The sequence below is a fragment of the Girardinichthys multiradiatus genome, chromosome Y (genome assembly GCF_021462225.1).
Source record: "Girardinichthys multiradiatus isolate DD_20200921_A chromosome Y, DD_fGirMul_XY1, whole genome shotgun sequence".
Classification (NCBI taxonomy): Eukaryota; Metazoa; Chordata; class Actinopteri; order Cyprinodontiformes; family Goodeidae; genus Girardinichthys; species Girardinichthys multiradiatus.
The window spans coordinates 28,705,809-28,728,599 of record NC_061818.1 but is presented as its reverse complement, the minus strand read 5'-3'; the positions used below and the strand labels follow the sequence as shown (position 1 = coordinate 28,728,599).

Here is a 22,791-nt window from a genome sequence, read left to right as displayed (position 1 = left end):
CAGTCAGGTTGAATGGGGAGCATCTGTGAATATTAATTTTCAAGTCCACTGTTGCCACATGCATGCCCTGTATGAGGGATTTTTGTTAGGTTAAATACTCAAAGGCAATAAATGGAGCACTCCATGACTCATGAGCCTCTCAAATAGAAAACCTTTCAACTAATGTAAACATAATAAACTGAACTTGTCTGCACTGTATGATAACTGGGATCAAACTGTAATGTAAAATTAAATTTGTCTATATGATTGGAATGAACTGACTCTTTCCATATAGAAATTGGATAGGTTTATCTTATAAAGCACAATGTGAAGACATTTTTCATTTTCATGGGTCATTGTGACTAATAAATATGTTTTGATCTAAACCATTTCCCTGTTCAGGACTCTCCTTTTGGTTGCATTGGATTTTATTTATGGGGACCAGAGCAAAAGGGGCTGAATACACATGCACACCACACTTTTCAGACATTTATTTGTAAAATTGTTGAAAGTGTGTCTCATCTTTCCTAATTTTAACAGCTTTGCACCACTTTCTGTTGATCTATCACTCAAAGCCCCCAAAAACACATAGAAATATGTGGCTGTAATGTTACAAAATGCTCACAATCCCAAATGAATAGAAGACAAATATGTGCTGCACATTAATTAAGTAACTGTTTTTCAAAACACACATATTACAGAAGACAAAGTCTATAATTTACAGAAACCAGCAGAAAAAAAACAACAGCTGTGCTATTACATACAATTGGAGTGAAGTTAAAAATTCTATATGTATAAAAAAGATAGATACTTAAATTTAAAAAAATCTGAAGTTTATCAAAAAATCTTCACTAGAAAGTAGATATGAAAAGGTGAAAAAATCCTTAAAAAGGAAAAGACATTTTGACATCAACAGCCTATGCACGTTTGTTGAGTTAGACTTCAGACATAACCATTCTGAGTTTGTGTTGGCATATATTATTTCAGTATTTATATCTTACACAAGACACACTTTGAAGACTCAGAAAAACTCACTTCCTGTTTCCCTGACAGTCACTGTTCAACCCAGTTAATCTTACAAACACACGTTGCATAAACTGATACAATCTAATGTCTTCTTACCACTGCTGAGGACACCTTCCTGGCAATAAATAAAAAAGACCATGTATTACACACTGTCTTAAAGTTGAGGAAAGAGATCTTTTGGTATAATTTGCCAATGCATAAAATTTGTATTTGTCTTCTGGTAATAAGTTTCCCACTACCTGGGAAATAAAAGCATAATCAATAGAGGTCCTGAATGAGGTCAGAATAAAAACAAATAATATAAAAATACTCTGGTGTAAATAGTGACACAATGTGGAGGTGGTGACCTTTGTGTTATTTAGTAGCACCAATGAGCTAGTTGATGCAAGGACACTTATTTATGAGACGGCTGGCTTTTGTTATTCCAAATGGCAGTAATGGTCACACATAATCATGCTACTGCAGAACAGCTTTTTTACATGTGTGTTTTGCCCCTAATAACATCTAAAATGAGACAAATTATGAATAAAATGAGAATTGAGTAACACTAATCAGGATAATGAAATTTGGTTTACAGTTTTGACTTGTAAGGGCCACCACAAACAGCGTACAGAACTGAAATGTTGCAATGCTAGACTGATGAGACTACATGTTCGCTTTGTCATACCTACTGTATACTTCCCACAATAACTGAGATTTTAAAAGACAGAAATAACTAACATATGACAATGGTTTAAGCTGTCATGTAATTATATGCACATTGCAATGTACCAAAAAACATTTAGGGTGAAACAAACACATGTACAAACTCACTGTTTTTTTTTTATTATATGGATGGAGAAACATGAGTGGAGTAGCTGTGGAGCTGCTGTCAACTGCAGGAGTGTGGATTATTTTGGTTCACCAGATGGAGGAGAAGAACCCAAGAGAGGAGACTTAGGCGTCACCTAAAAAAAGCAAACAACAAATAACTAAAATCAATCAATAAAAAAAGAAGTAGATAGCAGCCACATTCCCAGGGAGCTGGACCATGTAGGAGGTTTGATGAGCAACATTCAAAGTCATTAAATAGCTTGTAAAATATATGCTATTCCTAATATTAATTATGTGACCTAAAGCCCAAGTGCAACCATTTGGGAATATTGTGAAGATTTAGGTTTTCCTCAACATACAAGGAACAGACCTGCAATGATGAAGCAACTGGACAACATAAATAAATTGAGATTCATTTTGCTTATTTTACTGTATCACTAGTTGGTTTGGTAGCTCAGGACCTAGGTGCCAAGCAGTCACTGTCAAGTCATCACAAATGATCATTCCTCTACATCATGTCTGACGGTTGATATTTGATGTTTTTTTGAACTGATAGTTTGCAGATGACACCACTCCTATTGATTTGATCCAGGACAAATTAGGAGTCTGCATACAGACAGGAATTGGATCGGTCAGAACCACCTCGAGCTTAACCTGCTCAAGACTGTAGAGATGATGGTGGACTTCCAGCAGACACATCCCCCCCACACCCCGTCCCCTCATATTCCCCTACAGCACTGTCTCTGCTGTGGACCACTTCCGGTTCCTAGGAGCCACCCTTTCTCGGGACCTAAGACTTTGGAAACGAGCTGCCATTCCAACTCAGACAGTCCCCTTCACTGTCTGTTTTTAAAACGCGTCTTAAAACGTACTTGTTTTCTTTGGCTTTTTGACACTGTGTAAGGTGTTGTGTTTTTTTTTTTATTATGAGCTGTGTTGGAATCTAGTTTCTGTACAGCACTTTGGTCTGCTGTGGTGCAAAAGTGCTTTATAAATAAAGTTGGATTGGATTGGATAAGATGGTCTTCACACATAGGCACTGTTCAGAAGAAGGCCCAACAGAGATTGTACATCCTCCGGCCTGTCTTCTTTTTTCCTTTTCTCTATGTATAAAGAATTTGGCTGCACATTCACATACATGTAAAATTTATAGATTTATACTGTATTTAACGTCTGTACGCTGTGAGCACTTGCTTGTCAGTTCACCCAATCTTTGCCAATAAAGCTAATTCTGAGACTGTTTCTGGGTTTTCTTTTTCCCTGAGATAGTGCTTTGAATTTTGATCAGATATCTTTATTTAGGTCATTCAATTCCAAACATTTCTGCAGAAGTCTTATGGTTTAGATAAATGCAACTTTGCAAACATAAAAGTTGTGTAAATATGCATTTACCACCTTACAAATTTCTTTTGGTTTTATTTTGCGTCACTCTTAAATGTGACCAAATGCAGTTTTTAAATGATAATTTTATCTTTAAAGGAAAAAAATCTATTTAAACCAACCTGACCTGACTCTATGTACTGACATTTACTATTAGTGTTAAATAATGACAAGGCTGAAGTACATTTTATTATTTTATGTTATTTCGGTTTCCTTTATTTTGTAATAAATACTAATCACAACAGAAAATAAATATTAATAAATAAAAACATATTGTTACTTATTTGGGCGTTGCTGCTTCAGATTATCCCCAGAGTAACTGACACTAGTTCAAGAAAATAAAATATCAAATTTAATTAAATCTGCACCAGCACCACCTTTTTATAAATTGTCTTTTCGAGGTGATAATTTTTGGTCATGTTTTGGGTTATCAACATTTTTCTCTGCAACCACAGGATTTTACCACCAAACATTTTACATTTCACATTAGGGTTCTTTTTAGACCATTAGAAAAAACACTAGTTAGCCACTGTAGTGTTCCAGTGTTCCATGTGTTCCAGTGAGGAGTGTTTGTCAGATTAAGAGTACTCGTACTCGTCGTCTTCCGCTTCATCCGGGACCGGGTTGTAGGGGCAGCAGACTCAGCAGAGACGCCGAGACATCCCTCTCTCCAGACACCTCTTCCAGCTCCTCCAGGGGGAGCCCAAGGCGTTCCCAGGCCAGCCGAGAGACATAGTCCCTCCAGCGTGTACTGGGTTGTCCCCTGGGCCTCCTCCCGGTGGGACGTGCCTGGAACACCTCCCGAGGAAGGCGTCCAGGAGGCATCCGGTATAGATGCCCAAGCCACCTCAACTGGCTCCTCTCGATGTGGAGGAGCAGCGGCTCTACTCCGAGCTCCTCCCGGATGGCCGAGCTCCTCACCCTATCTCTAAGGGAGTGCCCGGCCACCCTACGGAGGAAGCTCATTTCAGCCGCTTGTATCCAGGATCTCGTTCTTTCGGTCATGACCCAAAGTTCATGGCCATAGGTGAGGGTAGGAAGGTAGACCGACCGGTAAATCGAGAGCTTCACTTTTCGGCTCAGCTCTCTCTTCACCACAACAGACCGGCACAGTGCCCCCATTAATGTGGCAGCCGCACCGATCCGTCTGTCGATCTCCCGCTCCATTCTTCCCTCACTCGTGAACAAGACCCCGAGATACTTAAACTCGTACGTAATCTACAGATTAAGAGTATTTTTTGAAAATAACCTTAAAGCATTAAGAAAACATATATTTCAAAATGCCCACATTACTGTATTAAACGTTTTATTTATTAGTCTGACGTAATATTCTAATATTAAATGTTGTTTTTTCATAATTAACAGAAATCAATGCTTGAAAGTTTGTGTGCAGTTAATCAATATAATGTGTTTCACTTAGTGAGCTAAGTTACTGAAATAAATGGAAGTTTTCAACAATATACTAATTTATTGAATGGGTCTGTACTTAATGCAGTTTGATAACAGTCTTTTAGCAGCCCATTTCAGTACTCACAGGTGAAGGAGGCTTGGCAAAGTTAAGGTGAGCATACAGAAGTACAGCGATGTCGTTTTGACTGGCCTCCAGGGCGATGGACAGAGCAGTGCTGCCGTCCTGCATGACACAGTAAGATGACAGCTACTTAGATGGTGGCCAACAGTGGGATTTATAACAGTAGGTGGACTTGAAATGCTTACATTATCAGTGAGTGTTGCATCACAGCCTGGGACAGAAAGGAGCTGACGAACAATGTCCACATGGCCATGTTCACAGGCACACATGAGGGCAGTGGAGCCATCATCATCACGGATGTTGACTTGAGCTCCACAGGACAGCAGCGCCCGAACCATGTCCGCTCGTCCGTGACTCACTGCGAGCATCAGCGCTGTCTGACCAGCCTACAAACACACATGCAGACCCGAAGATTGAGACAGCACTTCTTCGTAAAAAGAAAATATTTCACTCGGATTAGTTTTAGGAGGCACATAGATGCAGTAAACTTTAAGGAGCAGCAGGGGGCGCACCTGGCTGGCTTTGGCGTTGACGTCCCCGGTGCGCAGCAGCTCCAGGACAGTCTGGAGGTCGCTGTCAGAGTGAAAGGCGGCCAGAGCTGTCAACATGATGGCTGTGTAGCCGGCCTTGTTCTGCTTGTCAGCATTACACAGGCCTGTCAGGTAAAGAGGGCAATCAGTGTGGCAGGTGATGCAGCAGCAGAAGATGAAAATGGCATTGTATGACATGTAAAAGACAGACTAATAATTGAGATGCAATCAAGTGTCTTAGTCATAATTATAATAGATTAATTCCTTAATATAAATGTTTCTACTATTGTAGTTCTGTTTCTCGGGTTCAAATATTTTTATTTAAAAATGCAAAATTTGTCCAGTCTCCAATTTGCATATTCTACAGTTAATTTCACCCATTTTAAAATTTAAATGCTAAAATATCCTATGGCATACTTTTTTACACTATGCAGACTTACAGAAAATCAGGAAAGGCACAAGGGAGGAAGAATAAAGGAAAGAAATAAGATAGAATGTGAGAAAGGAAGAACACAAAGCAGGAAGGAAGGACACAAGGAAGGACAGAAGGAGTGAAGGAAGGAAGCTAAAAAAAGACAGACACAGGGAAGGATGGAATGAACAGAAGGAAAGATGGAAGAATATTAGGTATGATGGAAAGAAAGAAACAAGGAATGAAGAAAAGGAAAGAAAAATAGGACAAAAAGTGAGGAAGGACACGAAGAAGCACAGAAAGAGAGAAGAAGGAAGAAAACGAGGTAGACAAGGGAAAGGGGAAACACAAGAAATGAAGGACACTAGGAAGGAAGTGCAAAAGGACACAAAGGGTAGAGGACACAATAAAAGACAGAAAAAAATAAGAAATGACACTACAAAGACTTAAAAATGGAGAAAAGATTCAAGAAAGGATAGAATTGGGGAAGGAATGAAGGACACAGGAAAGAGAGTGACGAAGGAAGGAAAAGGATAAGGAAGGGCAGAAGGAATAACACAAGGAAAACAGACAAAAAGGGAGGAGTGGAGGACACAGCTATTAGACAATAATATAGGGAATAAAGTCTGGAAATAATAATATTTCTCCATAGTCTATTTTCTTTTTCGATACTTTTCCAGACCTGTAAAATACTTAAAGCAAATTTCAAACTGTTTAATACTTCACCTCCTATACTACAGAGCTTTTATGCCAATATGAAACAATTGCACCATAATACTTAATATGTCTGTGCTTCAGTAAAAAACACACAAAACCACATTATTTACCTTATTTAACACACTGTGACAAAAAAGGTTAGTGTCTGTGATTACAAAATATCTGAACTCTCACCAGTGTCCAGCAGAAGTTTCACCACAGGGAAGTTGGAGTGAGAGACGGTGTAGTGGAGCGCTGTGTTCCCGTTGCCGTCTGCCATGTTGATCACGAATTCCAGCAGCTGAGGGGAGATGGAGGCGAAGGTATCCATGTAGGCCTTGACAACCGCTATGTTGGCTGCTTTGTGACAGGACACACGTAGCCACTCCTGTAGGACGGTGGTGTAGGCGGTCCTCTGTGATCACACACAATGAGGATGCTTGAGGCAAATAAATGTTTAACAGACTGCTGGACGAGTACAAAGGCATGACTGTGTCATGAATTCAGAGGCGAGAGCAAAAGGCATTATTTGCATTGTTTGAGGTTTTAGCTGTGGAAAAGATTTAATACAAAATAGATGCTTAGTTGTTGTTTGGTCAAATAGTGCCCTGAAAAATTATTCATACTTAAACCTTTAACATTTTATCGCATTACAACCACAAACTTCAATGTATTTTATTGAGAAAAATCCCCAAACGTTTTCAGGCCCCTTTTCTCTGATACCCCCCCCCAAATAATTAAGTGCAACCATTTGCCATTAGAAGCTGCCTAACTGGTAAACACCTCACCGGTGTGTAATTTAATCCTAGTTTAAATCCATCTGAGGTTTGTTTAGAAAACATCAGTAAACAAACAGCACCAGATAGGTCAGGTGGGACAATATGTTAAGAGAACAACTATTAATCATGGATGATACAAATCTGTCCTTTATGGAAGCGTAGCAGGAGGAAAGGCGTTGCTTTACAGAAACTTTTGGAAGTCCCATTTCTAGTTTGCCCCAACGACACAACAAACATGTAAAAAGAAGCAGCTCTGGTCAGATTAGACCAAATTTAAACTTTTTGTGTCTGACACCTCACATCACCCTGAGTACACCATCCTCACATAAACATATGGTGGTGGCAGCATCATGCTCAGGGGATGCTTTACTCAGCCTTGACAATGAAGCCAGTAAAAGATGATGGGAAGATGAATCAAGATAAATACAAGGCAACCCTGCAAAAACCTGTTATAGGCTGCAAAAGACATAAGACTGGAGTGGAGCTTCACTTTCGACCCTAAGAATAACGCCATCCAATGTGACAGAACTATTTTACAACAAAGTATAGGCAAAAAATTCAGTGTCTACATGTGCAAAGTGGGCATTGACTCCAAATGACTGGCTCCTGCAATTGCAAACGGCTCGTCTCTAAATACTGACTCAGGGTATGAACACAAATACAGGCCAGATAGTTTAGGTTTTTATTTGAGCAAAATTTGAAAACTTTGCAAGATTTTCCTTTAACTGGACAAAAATTCTCTATTCGGTGGTTTTCTATCACATTAAAAGCCACACATTAGTGTGTGGTTGTAATTTAACTTATTTTGAGAAAAGTTCAATGGGCATGAATACTTCTGCAAAACACTGTAGAATTAAGATCAAATCTCACAAAGCATGTGATTCTGTTGTTGCAAAAGAGAAAAATTACTTATTTATTTCTATGATTTCCTAGAAGTAGTTAATGACTGAATAAGTTTGGAGACCTACTGCTGCTTGTTGGCTGAAAGCATTAGGCTCCCTAAGGGCTTTCTGCAGAGTATACAGAGCTGACACCAGGTTTTCACTCAGCTCCAGCCTGCACAAACAGACAAAATGGAACAATCAGTATGAATCCTCACTGGCAGATTGTCATTAAACTGTGTCTACATTTACCTGACTGCTTTAGAAGTGTCATGTTTAATACTCTCAGCTGCTGCTTTGGACTCTGGCTGAAAGGAGGTGGTAGATGTTTCTGAATGAGCGGCAACTTCATCAGATTTAGCGACACATGCTGAAGAACACCTAACGGCGTTTGTTGCAGATTCGGCGCTAGATGTGGAAGTGACCTTCTTAGTGGAGGTGTGCTTATCTGATAACTGGTCCACAGTGGAGACAGAATCCTTGACTGGGGCAGCTGAGGTGGAATTTGTCGTTTCGTAGGCACTTTTTGGGTCAACAGACTCTGTTGCTAGTGACTGAGGAGCTTTTTCTAACAGTTTTGTGTCCACAGCTGCAGACTGGCTGGAGCTATGCAGCAGGTGGGTTATAGCTGGTATCTTTATGGCAGTTTGTTGAGGTACACTGGTGCTTTCTTCTTGGGGCTGGGACGTCTTACTAACAGGTATGTGCTGGTGCTGGTTGGTGGACTCTGGAAGTTTTTCTCTTGCTTCATGATATTCACTGGAGTCACTTCCATCGTCTGAGCTCTCACTGCTGTTATCATCTGAAGACGTGGACTCATAGCTGCAAGAAAATGCACCTTTTATTTCTCTGAAATATTGTAACTCAGTTCATAGAAAATAAAGTTTTGCCTTTGATTTATTTCTTAAAATTGATTTCTTATTTTTGCAGCATCACTTTGGCTTTAATGTTTGCAGTGCTCAGTGGATAAAAATGGCTCATTGCTGCTTTGCTGTAATAGCCACTCACCCTCCATTCACTCCAATGAACTGCAGGTTTTTCTTTGTAGAGGGGGAGCCTGGTTCACCGTCTGCTTTCCGCTTCATAATTGATCTCAGCGAGGACTGGGGAGATGAGGCTAAAAGAAAGACATCATCAACCAAATGTACAGTGACATGTTTTTAGAACAAGTAAGCACAACTGAATCAATTCAAACCACATACCTGCTTTAGAAAAGCCCTCGTGGGACTCTTTGCTTTGCTCCAAACCGATCTGATCGCCAGATGCTACAACGATGGCAGGATTACTGACAGGTACAGAAGTGGACAATCCACTTTTCAGGACGTCACGAACCTGCTTGGAGCTGACTGCAATTGGTAATTCAACGGGACCTTCTGAGACATGGGAAGAACTTCAATACGTAAAATCATTCCAAATAAGAAAGAGAAACAGTATAATAAACATATAGTCTGATGCAATCAGTTCTAAAGCACTAGAGTTGCTCCTGTACCATCTGTTTCAGTTTCACTATCCAGGTATTTTGAAAAATATGCTTACAAGGTTCTGCACATTCCTGTGTAAATGAATGTTTCGTTAAAGACCAGAAACTCGTAGCTTAATTTAGACCAAAGCAGTTTCGGTGCTTGTTCTTGAGAAAGTTTTTAAATGGTTTTAAAAAAAACAACAGCTAAAAAAAGGGCTTCATTTTTTTGGACAGCCACATCATTCAAAACATCTCTCTTGTTTTATCCGCCCTGTGATATTTTCTGTGTACAATCTGCATAAGACTGCAGTGTATGGACTTTGTTATACATATCACAGGGTTTGTCTGGTTATGCCTGTAAACCGGTTACTGATTATCACTCAATTAGGAAACACTGTGTTTGCGGACATTATTTGCAATGCAAACTGGCATTTCCAACTTCTTAGTAGTATTTATGATTCTGGTAAAGGAATCGTTACAAACCATTCTTGAGCAGACTGATAAATGCCAGATGGCAAAATCAAAAGACTCAACATTTATAAACAAAGTCATAAATTGTGTTTGTACATTCAGTTGAGAAATGATGACTAAATGCAGCATTGTGCAACTGATTGAGCACCAGTTACATGAATCTGCAGGAAAATGGAAGACAGTGACATATGGTTTATTGTGGTTCTGTCTTGAATTAAGCAGACTAAATGCAACTCTAAATTATTTTTAACAAGGTGGTCTCTACACCAGGTGAGAAGGAACTGATGTTAATAGGTGAGCACTGGTTCTGAAGTAGCACTGGAACTGCTTTGGTGGAAACCCCTCAGTCTTTCGATCTACTTCATCAGCTTAACACAAACCTTCAGTTTGTCCTTTTTGGTGACCCTCTGTAACTCCACCCGCTGGTTGAGGTGATGGAGAGCTGCAGGTCTTTGCTCGAAGGAACGTGCCCACCTCCACCACGGTAGGTTTCTCCAATGTGTACACCTGGATCCCCACAGTTCTCTGTTCTCTCTGATGAGGCTGCTGTGTGAAGCTGACCATAGTGTGCAGGCTGCTGTCTTGTGGTTCCTGCCACCCTATGCTGGTGGCCATTACTGGATGCTCCGCTTGAAGGGTCTTTTGCAGCTGTGCAGCCTGCAGCTCCTGCAGAGTAATTTTTAGCTTGCCCTCAAGCTGACCAACTTGATCTTTGAGCACCTCTGTCTCAGGGAGAAGCCCCAAATCATTCTCCTGAACCCAGACCCCCACATCACAACTGCCCCTAGAACCCTCTGGTCCAACTCCAATGGTGCGCACTTCTCTCTTAGCATCTGGTCGGGCTCCACCCACAATCACTGTGTCCTCGATTTCACAGCCTGAATCCTGCTTAGAGACTTCAGTTGGAGACAATGGCCCTGCTGTCTTGTTGGTGCCTTTAGCTCCCGTGCCCACCTCCTCCTCAGGAATGTCGATGTACAGCTCCCCACGGGGTCGGCCTCGGCTAAAACCCAGAGTGTGTCCAAGAAACCTTTGGCTTTTTAGCTGGACACTGAGCTGCCTTTTCTCCTCCTGCAACACAGAGATTTTAACTTGGAGTACAGGGATTGTCTTCACCTGCTCCTCTAGCTCCTTTATCTTCCGGAGGGCCGCAGCCATCTGCTCTCTGACATGTTGTAAATGCGCAGGGGTCGGAGTCACTGGTGTTGAGAGGCCCGAGCTCATAGGAGTAAAGGCCCCACCTCCACCATGTGCCCGGTTGAAGCTGTGCGCACTGCTAAGCGAGGTGTTGGAGCCTGCCACACTGTTGTTCATGCTGCCAAGGTTAGAGAATCTCCTCCCTTCCTTCTCCTCTTCCAGCTTCCTGCGAGCATCTAACAGGGTCTTCTCCACCCGAGCTGTACTAAAACTTGGTCTCTGTGATGTGTGGTAGCCTGGGGCACAGTAAGAATAAGAGGAATGCCTGCTCTCCATGCTCGCATTGGAGCACAGAGACTCTGTGGAAGTCCACCAGGAGCCAGCATAGCCGTAGCCCCGAGGCAGGGAACCGTAGCGCGGCCTGCGCTGTATAGGCACCTTTTTGATAGTGTTTCCCTTTTCTATGTCGTTAACATATTTGAGGAAGTCAAGGTCCAGACGGTAGCCATAGGGGGTCTCCACTGAGTAGGGCGCCTCCTGTTCTTTGGTGTGCAGTGTTGGAGGAACAGGTGAGTTGAGTTTCCCTGCAGAGGAAGGAAATCAATCTTTGTCTAATCTTGGGATTAGACTTTAAAAAACTAGAATAATCTCTGGAGTCTTGTGTATTAGTGTATGCACTCTGTAAAATCCACCTAATTAGACATCAAAGGGATTGTGGTTATGTCTCACTTTAAGAAAGAAGGGCCTAAAAGTCCTAAATAACCGAACTACTTTCAAAATTAAAAAGTAATTTAGAAAAGAAATAATTTAATAAAGTATTTACTGAACCAGCAAATAGCCTAGCATCTAGTTGGTCTTATTCAGACAAATAGGAGCTATCTTTCATCAGCTACTAACACTGAAGGATATATGTGGCACCATGAAAGATGAGAAGAAAAAACTCACTTTTTGAATAATTCTTTAGAAAATCTGATTTTTTACTATATAATCCAAAAGCTCATTTTTACTTTATTCATTTACTTTTTTCTGGATTTTGTTATATAGATTTTGTGTCGTAGCATATGTCTAGTCTTTCTTCTTATTATTATCAGTGAAATATAAAAGAAAGTGAACCTGGGAAGCCGGAATCCATGTGCAGCACCTGAGCCATGATGAACCAGCAGCTGCTTTTCAGTCACGCACAAACTCTCACCTGTGAGGAGACAGACAGGTTTCAATTAATAATGAGCTGCCTGAATGTTTCCTTTATTAACAATACCAAATGTTTAGGTGAATAGTTGAACGATCTGAATACAAGGAGTGAGCGGCTCACACTATAGTTTCTTTTACTACATTGCATGGCTTTCTCAGCCTCTAATTTTACTTGTTCTGTCTCTCAAATACAGCTGATTGTGTATCTGCTTCTGTTCATAGCAGCATGAGAAGAGTTGCAGGGGGAAAGTTTCCTGGCAGCTGAATCCAGCACAGAGATTTGCCAGTTACAGCCTTATTAGGAATCATCTGTGCACACCAACTTTGTCTCTCTCTGCTCCTTCTCACCTCCAATTCCACATCACTTCTTTGTATCTCTTTCTTGGTATCAGCTGATGATCAGGAGATTTTGGGGGCTGATCATTTCTTTTTTTATTTTTCACTGTTCCCTGAATTTACTTGAATCCAGCTGTTATTGCAAAGGCGATACATTTGATTTCTTAAAAATAATGATTTTCCTTTTGGCGTTTAACGTGCTGGCAGCAACAACAAAGAGCCCCCCCTCGTGCCAGTCACTTAGATTTTGTATCTTCTTGGAAAAGATTAACTTTCTAGGTCAACACTTTGTGGGAACAGGAATGTTTAAGCCAGCCGCAGTGAAGTAGAACATCATTTATCTATGGCTCATAGAAGTTAAGATAAAAAGTGTCAGTAGAAACAAACTCTGCTTTATTTCTTGAGACATACTCAATTTGACTCAGGGTTATTTCTCTTTTCTTCTTCCCTCCCTTTTTCTGTCTTGTGACCATAACTGGTGCTTGCTCGTTCGTGAAAAGTAGGGCACTTGGAAACACTGACTAAAGAAACTTGGTATTTTGGAAGTGCTGTGTTCAGTTAAATTTGTCTGTGTGATTCTCCTCATCTGTGCTTCTTCATCACCCATACACACTGAAATGACTGCATACTATGGAGGTGTGACAATGCAGTACTGTATGCATTCATGCACAGACACAATTTGATATTTGACTGACTTACTGACTGAAAGCTCTCTTTTTCAGACTGGTGTAAGGGTCAGTAAGCTGGAAAGCGTATAAAGAATGAACTAACGTTTTTTGTTTTTTTTTTACAAGGAATTTACTAAATGCCCCACCAGGTGGGCATGGGCTGATAAAATGGGTCAAGGTATATTGAGGTTTTATAAAGTTATCGTTAAAAAGTGCAAAAATGTTCAATCATTCTGTTGCTACAGTTTAAAGTCTTTTTTTGCTGAGATGCGAGAATGCAAGTGACAAGAGTTTTCTCTGACTGTGTTAAACATAAGCGATGCATTCACCCCTTGCTGTACACTGCTGGTCAGCTGGCCAAACATTAGGCCCCTACACTTTCCACTTGCTTACAAAAAAAAGAAAAATCTCGCTGTTTGGAAACATATCTGGTCAGAAAAAGCATGTCCTAGAAACTAAAGGAGCACCCTTCAACATTCTTATTTAGGTTGTGCCATTTTAAAGGTATTGTTGTCAAAGAGCAACCAACAAGTCTGATAACCAGGCAACTATACACTGTATTTGAGCAGGTAGTCCAGCTAATTAACCCACAAATATCAGATTCTTATATTTGTGTTACTTTATAAAGAACAGAACAGGAAAACGGGTACTGACAATTTTGAAAAGGTGATCGGCTGGTAAGAAAAAAAAATTTTATCTTATTTCAGGTCAGTGAATGCACCATACATTTAACTGGTCAACAATACTCTCCAGTGTGGATGTTTTCACTGAGGGAAGAAGAGTCGAAGTTAGTTATTCCATATCCATGCGATGGCCGCTCTGCTTACAATGTAAATAATTATGACAGTAAGGCTGCTTAAGGTTCCTTTATAGTTACAATAAATCAACAACTGATTTACCATTTCATTTCCATGTAAATATTAAGTAGAACACAGCCACTAATAATTTTTAATGGATTCTGTACAAAAAAGTGAATAATTTGTGTAAAAGTGTTAAAAGAAAACAATTAGCAGTTGTTAATTCAGAATCTTTGCTTAAGTCTAGTTACCAAAAACAATACATAATGTAATAAATAAATGTTATAGATAACATTTTTAGTGTAATAATTCATATTTTATATCAACAGCAGTCGGGTTGACCATTACTGTTGTTTTTAAAAGCAACTAAAATAAATTATACATTTGTGTTTAAAGTTCTAGTTTTAATGTGATAATAAAAACTGTTTTTTAAAAACAGTTATACCCTCTTAGCGTTCAATCCTCGATATAAATTGTTCCTCAGCCTAACATTAACATACTACATACAGTGTGCGTTTATGGAGAAAAAAGATGGATTGGTAATCTTAAATTATATAATGATAGAAAAAAGAATTTTAGCTCTTCACCTTCAGGCTTTATTTTAAGTCTGTTTATCTCCAGCTTAAGTTTGAAACTGATTGTAGTGTGGTGTCAGTATGGCTAAATGTGTGAGAAAGTGACACAGTGACTGTGACAGAGTGTGAGAATTTGTGGGCAAGAGGGTGGAGGACAGAAGGGGGAAAGTTGATGAGATATAATTAGAGCCGGCAGTTTAGTCACCAAACATCCCATCCAGACACAAAGGCTGACGTCCGCTAAATTTGTCCTGATTCCAAAACATTCTTCTCTCCCTTTTCCCTTCAAGTTACTCTGTGCTTCAAAATGTCCCTTCCCCCTTTTGCTTCTGTGGAAGTTCTTCCTCCCACATCATCCTCGCAAAACACCCACACCACCAGGCCTCCACATCTGTTTTTGCGTCAGTGGCAAATGGGGGTGCCTCAGATGCGTCTCCATGTGTGCACATATTCCCATAAGCGTTGTAGCACAACTGACCTTCTTCCCATTTTCAGCTCTCAAACATCTACCACTCTGCAGAAGCCTCTCCCTGGCCATCCCAGCCCGACCCCCTATTGAATCCACACCAAAGGAAGCCCACACCGCCTGGTCTACTCCCTCCATTACCTGCTATTAAGATTAAGCATGCCCTCAGGGGCTAAAATGCAGGTCATCCAGCACAAATTACATGTCTGTGGTATGTCCTGTAAGATGTCACGAGACTAACCGCACTGCGCTGCGACTTCATCACCTCCTGTGCAAACGTTTTGGTGCTTCAGTTTTTTTTTCTTTTAACTAAACTCTTGCATCCCATCTGGGAATTTGGACTGGCTTTGATTTACAGCTTGCATAAACATTCTTGTCTCTTTGGTGTGTCAGAGGACTGAGACCACCCTTAGGACTCATTTAACATACCAGGCTACATTCTGAAGTCAGCCCTACTAAGATTAACAGACTCATTAGCTCATTATATTAATATTATTGTCACTACAAAAGATTAAAAAGTGGTATTGCTGCAAAAGAAATACCTCTGGACCAAGGATGAAGGATTTTTCCATTGTATAACTACTCTCAGGTTTTATTGTGGTGGGTATTTTGCTGAAGCTTTTGAATTAGGAAAAAAAGGGGTTTTATTTTCTGTTCCATACTTGCTGCTTGCGCTGTGAGGATGGGATGTCTCCTCCCCAGGCTCCTCGATCTTCCTCCCTTCTCTTTCCCTTTAACAGTCAACACCTGCGGGAAATATGAACAAAGAAAACATGAACTTTCTCTGTCTATGCTCTACTGTAGCATTCAGAAGACTGGAAATTCAAACATAAGGGCAATATCTTTACTTAGTCATCAACCTTTGTTGACTGAGACAAAAACGGGCAGGTTATAAAACAGCACCAACAGACCACAACACCTTAAACACAGGTGGGAAAAAGGGACATCCTAAAACATTCCTTTGGTTTGACTGACAACTCGGATGTGAAGAATCAGAATCAGAATCAGCTTAATTGCCAAGTTTGTACATACAAGAATATAACCCCTATAAGATGAGCTACGCATGATTAATTTTAAGAGCTCCTCTCCTCCCACCCTGTTCCGCAATTTTTCTCCAGGTACTCTAATCAATTCAAGGCTACATGTGGGAGTTGCCTTCCCATGTGATTGGGAAATGAGTGCTGTTTTCTTGTGACTAACACTCCCAAATCCCTAGCATAGACACACACCCTCCAGTTTGGTGGGAACAGCCATCACCTATGCAGCCCAGATGGATTGCATGATGCTTTTAATGGATTCCCTTCATGGAGACTTAACTACTGCATGAGTGTTCAGTGGATAAGCTACATGACAGTGTCTGCAGATTCTCAGCTAAGATTCGGGCCAGTCTGTTCAAGTGCGGTCGACATTTTGTCTGCAGGCTCTGAGAATTACCAAAGGGTGACCTTTGCATAATATCATTACAGGGCTTGGGGTTGTTCAGTCCATTGTTTAATAGTGTTGTCATGCCAGTACCGCTGAAGGGTGGAGAGGGGGGTGGGAAGGTAGTGGAAGAAGCAAATCGTTTCAGACCCAGAACGACAGCCAAATCACAAAGAGCTATTCATTCGGCTGCTAGCTCCACAGCTGGTTCTAATATAAAGCAAGGAGGGGCATCTGAGAGACAGAGAGGCTGAGAGAAACTGTATGTACATGAGTGTGTGGCGAGAAAATTTGCCTCAAAACAAACAAACAGTTGACGAAGTGCTGCTACAAAACCCACATGCTGAAAGTAAGTGGAAATAAAAGAAACAGAACGTCCACTGAGGCAACTGATGTCAAGATCTAATTTAGTCATGTTCATAAAAAACTGTTAGAACGTCTGAGATCAGCAAGAAACTACTGTGTACAGATGATTTTGTTATAAAACCTGCAATAGAATAAGAAAAAATACCAACTGTTACAGAGGAGACTGACAAAACACCCACGCCTCCCATGAAAACACACAAATCCCCCAACAAGTCAACACTGTCTGAGGCCTGCAGACTCCCACAGATTGACCAACACAGCTGTGGCTATTAAGTTGATTTATTCAGGTAAGGAGCATTAATTACATGAAAACCAAATGATTTAACAGTTTTTAATTCCCTGAGAAAACACCAGCGACAGGCTGCTGAGAAAAAGGCAAATTTTTCATTCATTAGCTCAGCAAAGTAAAAAAAAAAAGTCTCTTATCAGTTTATGTCCTTGTGTCATCATATCAGGCTAATTTATGTTGCAAAACAGAGATAATGGGTTGAGATCGGATGAGAAAAAGGGTTACAGGAAGGGGATTTTCATCTCTGTATTCCCCAAGGCCACAAAAACAACCCAGTCACTTCCTCCCAGCCCAGGAGAAAGAGTAACAAGGGGAGCAAAACTGAGTAGAGAAAAAAGATAAAGCAAGAGAGGGATAGATCTGGTTAGAGCAGAGCAGAATGTGAGGAAAAATGAGGAGGGGAAGATGGGAAATGTAAAGGAAGAAAAGGCTGTAACTTCTTAAATGGGAGAAAAATGCAAGTTCTCCTTCAGAATGAACCTCAGTTAAACTTCTGCTGCCTTTAATTTAGAAATAACACCAGAAAGATAAAAAAAGGACTAAAAGGGCCCCCTACAAGGAGTAAATAAAGTTTTTTCATTGTCTTTAAAGGTTACGCCTAAAAGAATACCGTCATTTGCATGTTCTACCCACCAAAAAAAGACAGACGACAGAGAAACTCAACATGCAACACAATGCAACAAGAAAGCATTTTTTGAACTGAGTAGCAAACCACAAAGAAGACACCCATTTCAGATGTTCACAAGAAGTTTAAAATGTATTTAAAGGTCAATAAAGACGATTCTGCTCCAGAGAGAAAACTTAACCTAAGTGATTTATCCTGAGAGTCTGAAAAATCAGAAACATATTACAACAAATCGCTGTCATCACCTGAATAAGAGGCTAAAATGAATACGTCTCTGCCTGACACAAAGCGCCTTTGCCAAACTGCGCTGAAGCCAGATGATCTCATATTATGGTGGTAAGACAGTGTGTTCCACTACGTTTGGAGGGACATGCTCTCTGCAGTGACAACCTAACCTAAAGGGATGTTCATTTAAAAAAACATAAAGGCCTGCTTTTCACATTAAACAGCAGTGGTGTGGAGGAGCAGACAGTAACTGGGCTGAAGCCGTCTGGTGGTACAGAGTGAAGCCAAAAGGAGGGGCTGGCCAGCTCATATTACTCCTAGAACAAGAGCAGAGTAAATACCCGCCAGTCTAGCTTATTGGTCCTTGTGCTGACCTCCAACAGGAAACTGAGCAAGGGTGGGGCTGAGCGGCAAGGAACAGCACCGGAAAAAAGATACACACTAAAAAAAGAAAGGTTTTTGGATAAGATTTCTGAGTAAGTTGTGGAGGTGTGTGGTGGGTGGGTGGGGTGTTAAGTGTGATGCTGAGACAGGGAAGCAGATTGCGGGTCCATGTTTTGAGGAAAATGACCAGTCTGGAGGTGGAGAGCGACAAACTCCAGACAGCAGTAAGACTAGGTGGAGAGCCGGTCAGAGCAAAGTTAGGGTTAAAAGATCACGTTGGCGTCTGTTGTAGCACAGAGAGGAGAAGAAACAATCCCACTGCAGTTTGGTTAAGTATTTTCCCCTCATCAATCTTATCAATAACTTCCTGATTTGAGAAGAAGCGTTGATGAAAATGCTCTGCAAAAATAAGGACAACAAAACGGCCACCATGCTGATTATTCCAACATCTTTAAGACATTTGCTGGACAGAAGAGTTCAGCCGGCTTTTCTGAGTCATCAAGGTATTAGATGAGATCAGTCAGATTATTCAGCAAGATAATTAATTACTCTTTCCAGGATCTGGGAGCAAGATTTAGACCATATGTTCGCTATAAACATCTCTCCACTGGTATAATTAATCAACTGTTATGTTGGAGCATTATCTTTGCTGTCCTTTCTGCAGTGGGCCGTTATTACTTTAGTATTACCGAGTTGTATGCTTATCCCTCAGCTTATAAACTAATCCAGCCCTAGACAAATTATCTTATCGGACATAAACGTCATGGAGTGACAGTTAACTTGGAAAGCAGCACACTAGATGAATGTAACGTATGTATGTGTGCTTTTGCATTTCAATCTTAGTGAGAACGTCTTTAGAAAATTTTATAAATAAAAAAAAAAAAAAACAGGACAGGTCAAGTCATTTACAACAACTTCAGCTTGAGCTTCTAGTTAATTTAGAGGACAGTTTAAGATTTTCCAGAAGATTTTGAGAATATAGGAGTATTTTTAGGACTTTGGGTCATAATAGGGTAAACAGACAAAACTCAGTTGTTTATATACCAAAAAATACCCATAAAAATTTAAGGCATTGCATAAAACTTGGAGAAGTTAATCTGTAATAAAGCCACACGGTGACAAACCAGTCCATGAGGTGTAATTTCATTAGTCTCACCAAATCATTTAAATGCTCGGCGTGTGGCCTTTTGTGCAAATGGGGTTTACAGCTCTGCATTCCACCACAGCACCCCTGGGTCCAAACCCTATAATGAGGCAACCACATTCCAAAACCTGGTGAGGGGAACTCCGGCAGTGGACGGACCTGACCAAAACATTCTCAAATTGTGACTTTTACAAGTCAGGAAGGGAAAAACTTTCTCTTGCCCTCAACATATGCAGCCATCACTGCAGGGCAAAATGAAATTTGTTTAACGAGGTGCGCCATTAGAGGCCTAAACAACTTCTCTTTCCACGTGACAAGCCAAAAGTGAAGTCAGAGGCCAAGTCTGAAAGCCATGCAGCTGCCCTGTTATATGATTACATACAGCCAGCTGGTCATTATACAACAGCGGGACAGTGGAGTACTGTGTGATGAAGTGAAACAGGCCGATGAGTACACCCCCACATCCTGCCAAGACCTTCATGTCCTCCATAATAACAACATCTGAGGTGTTTTCTGACAAATCTGGAGAGAATGCCACATACTTTCGATCCTGAAGTGTGATGTAACATGAGAGGCCAAGAAGTAAACAAGTGTATTGCATGCTTACAAAATACAATTGTTTATTATTTTAAATATATATATATTTATATATTCTCAAATAGTAAACGATTGTATCCTATGGATTTTCCTTAGAAAATTATTAGTTATGCCTGTTAAGCTGATACTAGTTAATTGGTAAGTTGAGTCACCAGTGTGCTTTATAAGAAAAAGTAGAACTATATTCGTATAAGTGCAGACAACCTGCGTTAATTTACACTCCACCTGTCCTACTTCATCCATAAAACCTCGTCCCAGTGACTACCGACCAGCAGATTTGAGAGCAAACAGTAAGGAGAGGAAGAAAAAACCATCTGGAGGTAATGAGAAGTCGCGGGATGCCTGGGACCCACCCTCTCCCCAGAGTAGTTCCAGGCTCAATTGACTTTTTCAATGTCTAAATTAAATTAAAGTTTGAAATCCGGCAACACGTTTTTGGCAAGAGAAAAGTTTTGTAATCCTAATGGTTTCTTTTTTCTTTCATTTTGAAAAAAAAAACAAAAAACAAATGTCTTCGGTGGTCAAATACTGCCAAATAATAAATAAAAAAAAGCAGAAGTTACTTTATTATTTAGCTTTCACAACGTTTGAAACGGCTTTAATCTATAAACAATGGTTAAGGCTGTGAGGTAAAGACCTTTCTATGTGAACCCTCATCTTTAATATCCAACCATGAATTTGGGCTGCTGTTGCAAAACGCACAGATCTTCTGCAACCAAAATAAATACATTAATTCACTCTTTGAAATAAGAGCCTTACTTTAAAGCCTGAATGTATTCTATTATTAGTGGGATTATTAAACACATTTTTGGTTAAATTTGGAGCGCGTTTGATGATGCTCCAAACAGAAAAAAAACGGGACAAGCGAATCCGACACACATTCCTCCAAAGGTAGCAACAGAAACGGGGATGTAAAAATGCTAATAAAAAAAAAGCTTGCATCAATTCTGGAAATTTATCTAAACGCAAATTTGCATTTAGGGTTGTTTTAGTGCATTAATAGCCCGTTACTTCGGAGAAAAGGACCGGCGGAATGGACAGAGGCGACGCTTCACAAAGAAAGTCTCCAAAAGACGCGTCGTCTGAAGTGCCCCGAAACGTTTAAGGAAAGAGATGCGAAGCTATGATTCAAACAGGGGAAATAAAACTTACGGGCAGCTCTTACCTGCCCCCTTTCTGGAAATCCTTTCAACCTTCTCGGCCCAGGAGCGCTCACTGACAAGAGACAAAAACACCGAAGCCAAGATGCTCCGACCCTTCTCCTCCTCCTCCTCCTCCCTGCTGCTCCTCTTAAAGGGCCAGCAGCCCCCAGGACAGGCGCAGGTTTCGGTTACTTACTGTAGGATCACCTGACTAAACCAGGGCGTCATTGAGCACCAAGCAGACATGAAATAAAACAAAACAAACGCCTTCAACAGCTTTACAATTTATTTCAGGGCTCCTTACAGATCTTCTGGTAAAAAACCGTCCTGTCTCTCAAAAAGTAAATACAGAAATGAGCAACTCTTGAGAGGAAATAATTGTTCACCAAATTAAACAAAAAAGTTATCTTATGTTTGTGTAATAACCTAAAGTTAACTATTAAAACCTTTGGCAGTGTAACAAAAGCGTTTAAAAGCGTTAGCTCACATTTTAATCAGCATAAGTGTAATCAGCTAAGCCTTTGGCCCAAGAGTACTTAAAGGTTTTCAGGGCAGAATGCTAGGTGCCAAGATAACACAACCATAACTGTGGCTTAATTCATAAAATGGCTCTTCTTATAAACTGCTATTACATTTCTGAGACTGCCATTGTTTTATATGGTCCCCTTTGCTCTTGGTTCAGCTCTGCAGAGGGGCTACCTTGATCCTCCACTAAAATTGAATCCATTCATACAAATAAAAAATGCTAAATGTATTATTAATTGCAAGTAGGATCTCAAATACTGTCCAGAGGCTCATACAATCAAGGGCCAACTATGTTAATTGCCATACTGAATGGTACGTCCAATCTGAATATTTTAGCGTGTTTCTTCCATGTTTTTTTAAAGGTATAATTTCAAATCAATTACAGAAAAGTTTTTCCCAATGTTAACATCAGTGAATAAATAATATGCTGCACTTTGACCCCAACTGTATTCTAAATATGATTAAATCTCATCTATATTTTATTCCATCACAAAGCCTATTATATCTAAAAGAAATGAGAATCAGTAACTCAAGAACAGAAAGCACTTACATTTGCTACTTTTATGGTTCTGGGTGTAGTACAAACATGTGGTTCATTGTGTCGTGTTGCCTTATAATTTATGTCATTGTTGCTGCCATTTCCTTCGTTTACGCCACCCTTTTTCTCTCTCTTTCGTCTCTTATTAATGCCGTAGCCTGTCCACTTTATTGCCTAAACCTGATCATTAAACTCAGTTATGCAACATTTTAAAAAAAACACAAACACAAACACAAACCCTTCCCTTTTGCAGTGTCCACCCCGACACTGCAAGGCAACCTGACCCACCATACTGTTTCTAAGCTGCCAGAATAGGATACATTATAAAAAGTCAAAAGCTAGAAAGCAAGATTCACAAATATTTGTTCAATACATCTTCCCCCCCAAAAAATGGTGTTCAGCTG

General features: G+C 40.3%; 1 protein-coding gene across 3 annotated transcripts; it reads right to left on the bottom strand.

Moving 5' to 3' along the window:
- Nucleotides 1–455: 455 nt before the first annotated feature.
- On the bottom strand, nt 456–15,877 carry LOC124864814 (KN motif and ankyrin repeat domain-containing protein 2-like). 3 transcript variants are annotated; one of them, XR_007037367.1, is made up of 13 exons: nt 15,793–15,877; nt 12,211–12,289; nt 10,341–11,681; nt 9,230–9,400; nt 9,036–9,144; nt 8,280–8,849; nt 8,115–8,202; nt 6,563–6,782; nt 5,242–5,384; nt 4,915–5,115; nt 4,733–4,831; nt 1,819–1,952; nt 456–1,120 (listed from the first exon to the last, which is right to left on the bottom strand). XR_007037367.1 is itself a non-coding variant. In XM_047359742.1 (12 exons), exons 2-12 carry the CDS (start codon nt 12,245–12,247, stop codon nt 1,896–1,898), a joined length of 3,036 nt encoding a protein of 1,011 aa, XP_047215698.1. In that variant the 5' UTR covers nt 12,248–12,289; nt 15,793–15,877; the 3' UTR covers nt 456–1,895. The 3 variants fall into 3 exon arrangements, 2 of the variants coding, with proteins under 2 accessions (XP_047215698.1, XP_047215699.1); XM_047359742.1 differs by having other exon boundaries at nt 456–1,952; XM_047359743.1 differs by having other exon boundaries at nt 456–1,952; nt 9,230–9,397.
- Nucleotides 15,878–22,791: the final 6,914 nt, after the last annotated feature.

Coding starts and splice junctions, on each gene's coding strand:
- LOC124864814 (XM_047359742.1), bottom strand. CDS start 12,247: ATGGCTCAGGTGCTGCACATGGATTCCGGCTTCCCAG. Junction 8,850..9,035: donor TTCATTGGAGTGAATGGAGG/GTGAGTGGCTAT, acceptor ATTTTCTTGCAG/CTATGAGTCCACGTCTTCAG. Junction 1,953..4,732: donor TTGCCAAGCCTCCTTCACCT/GTGAGTACTGAA, acceptor TGCTTTTTTTAG/GTGACGCCTAAGTCTCCTCT.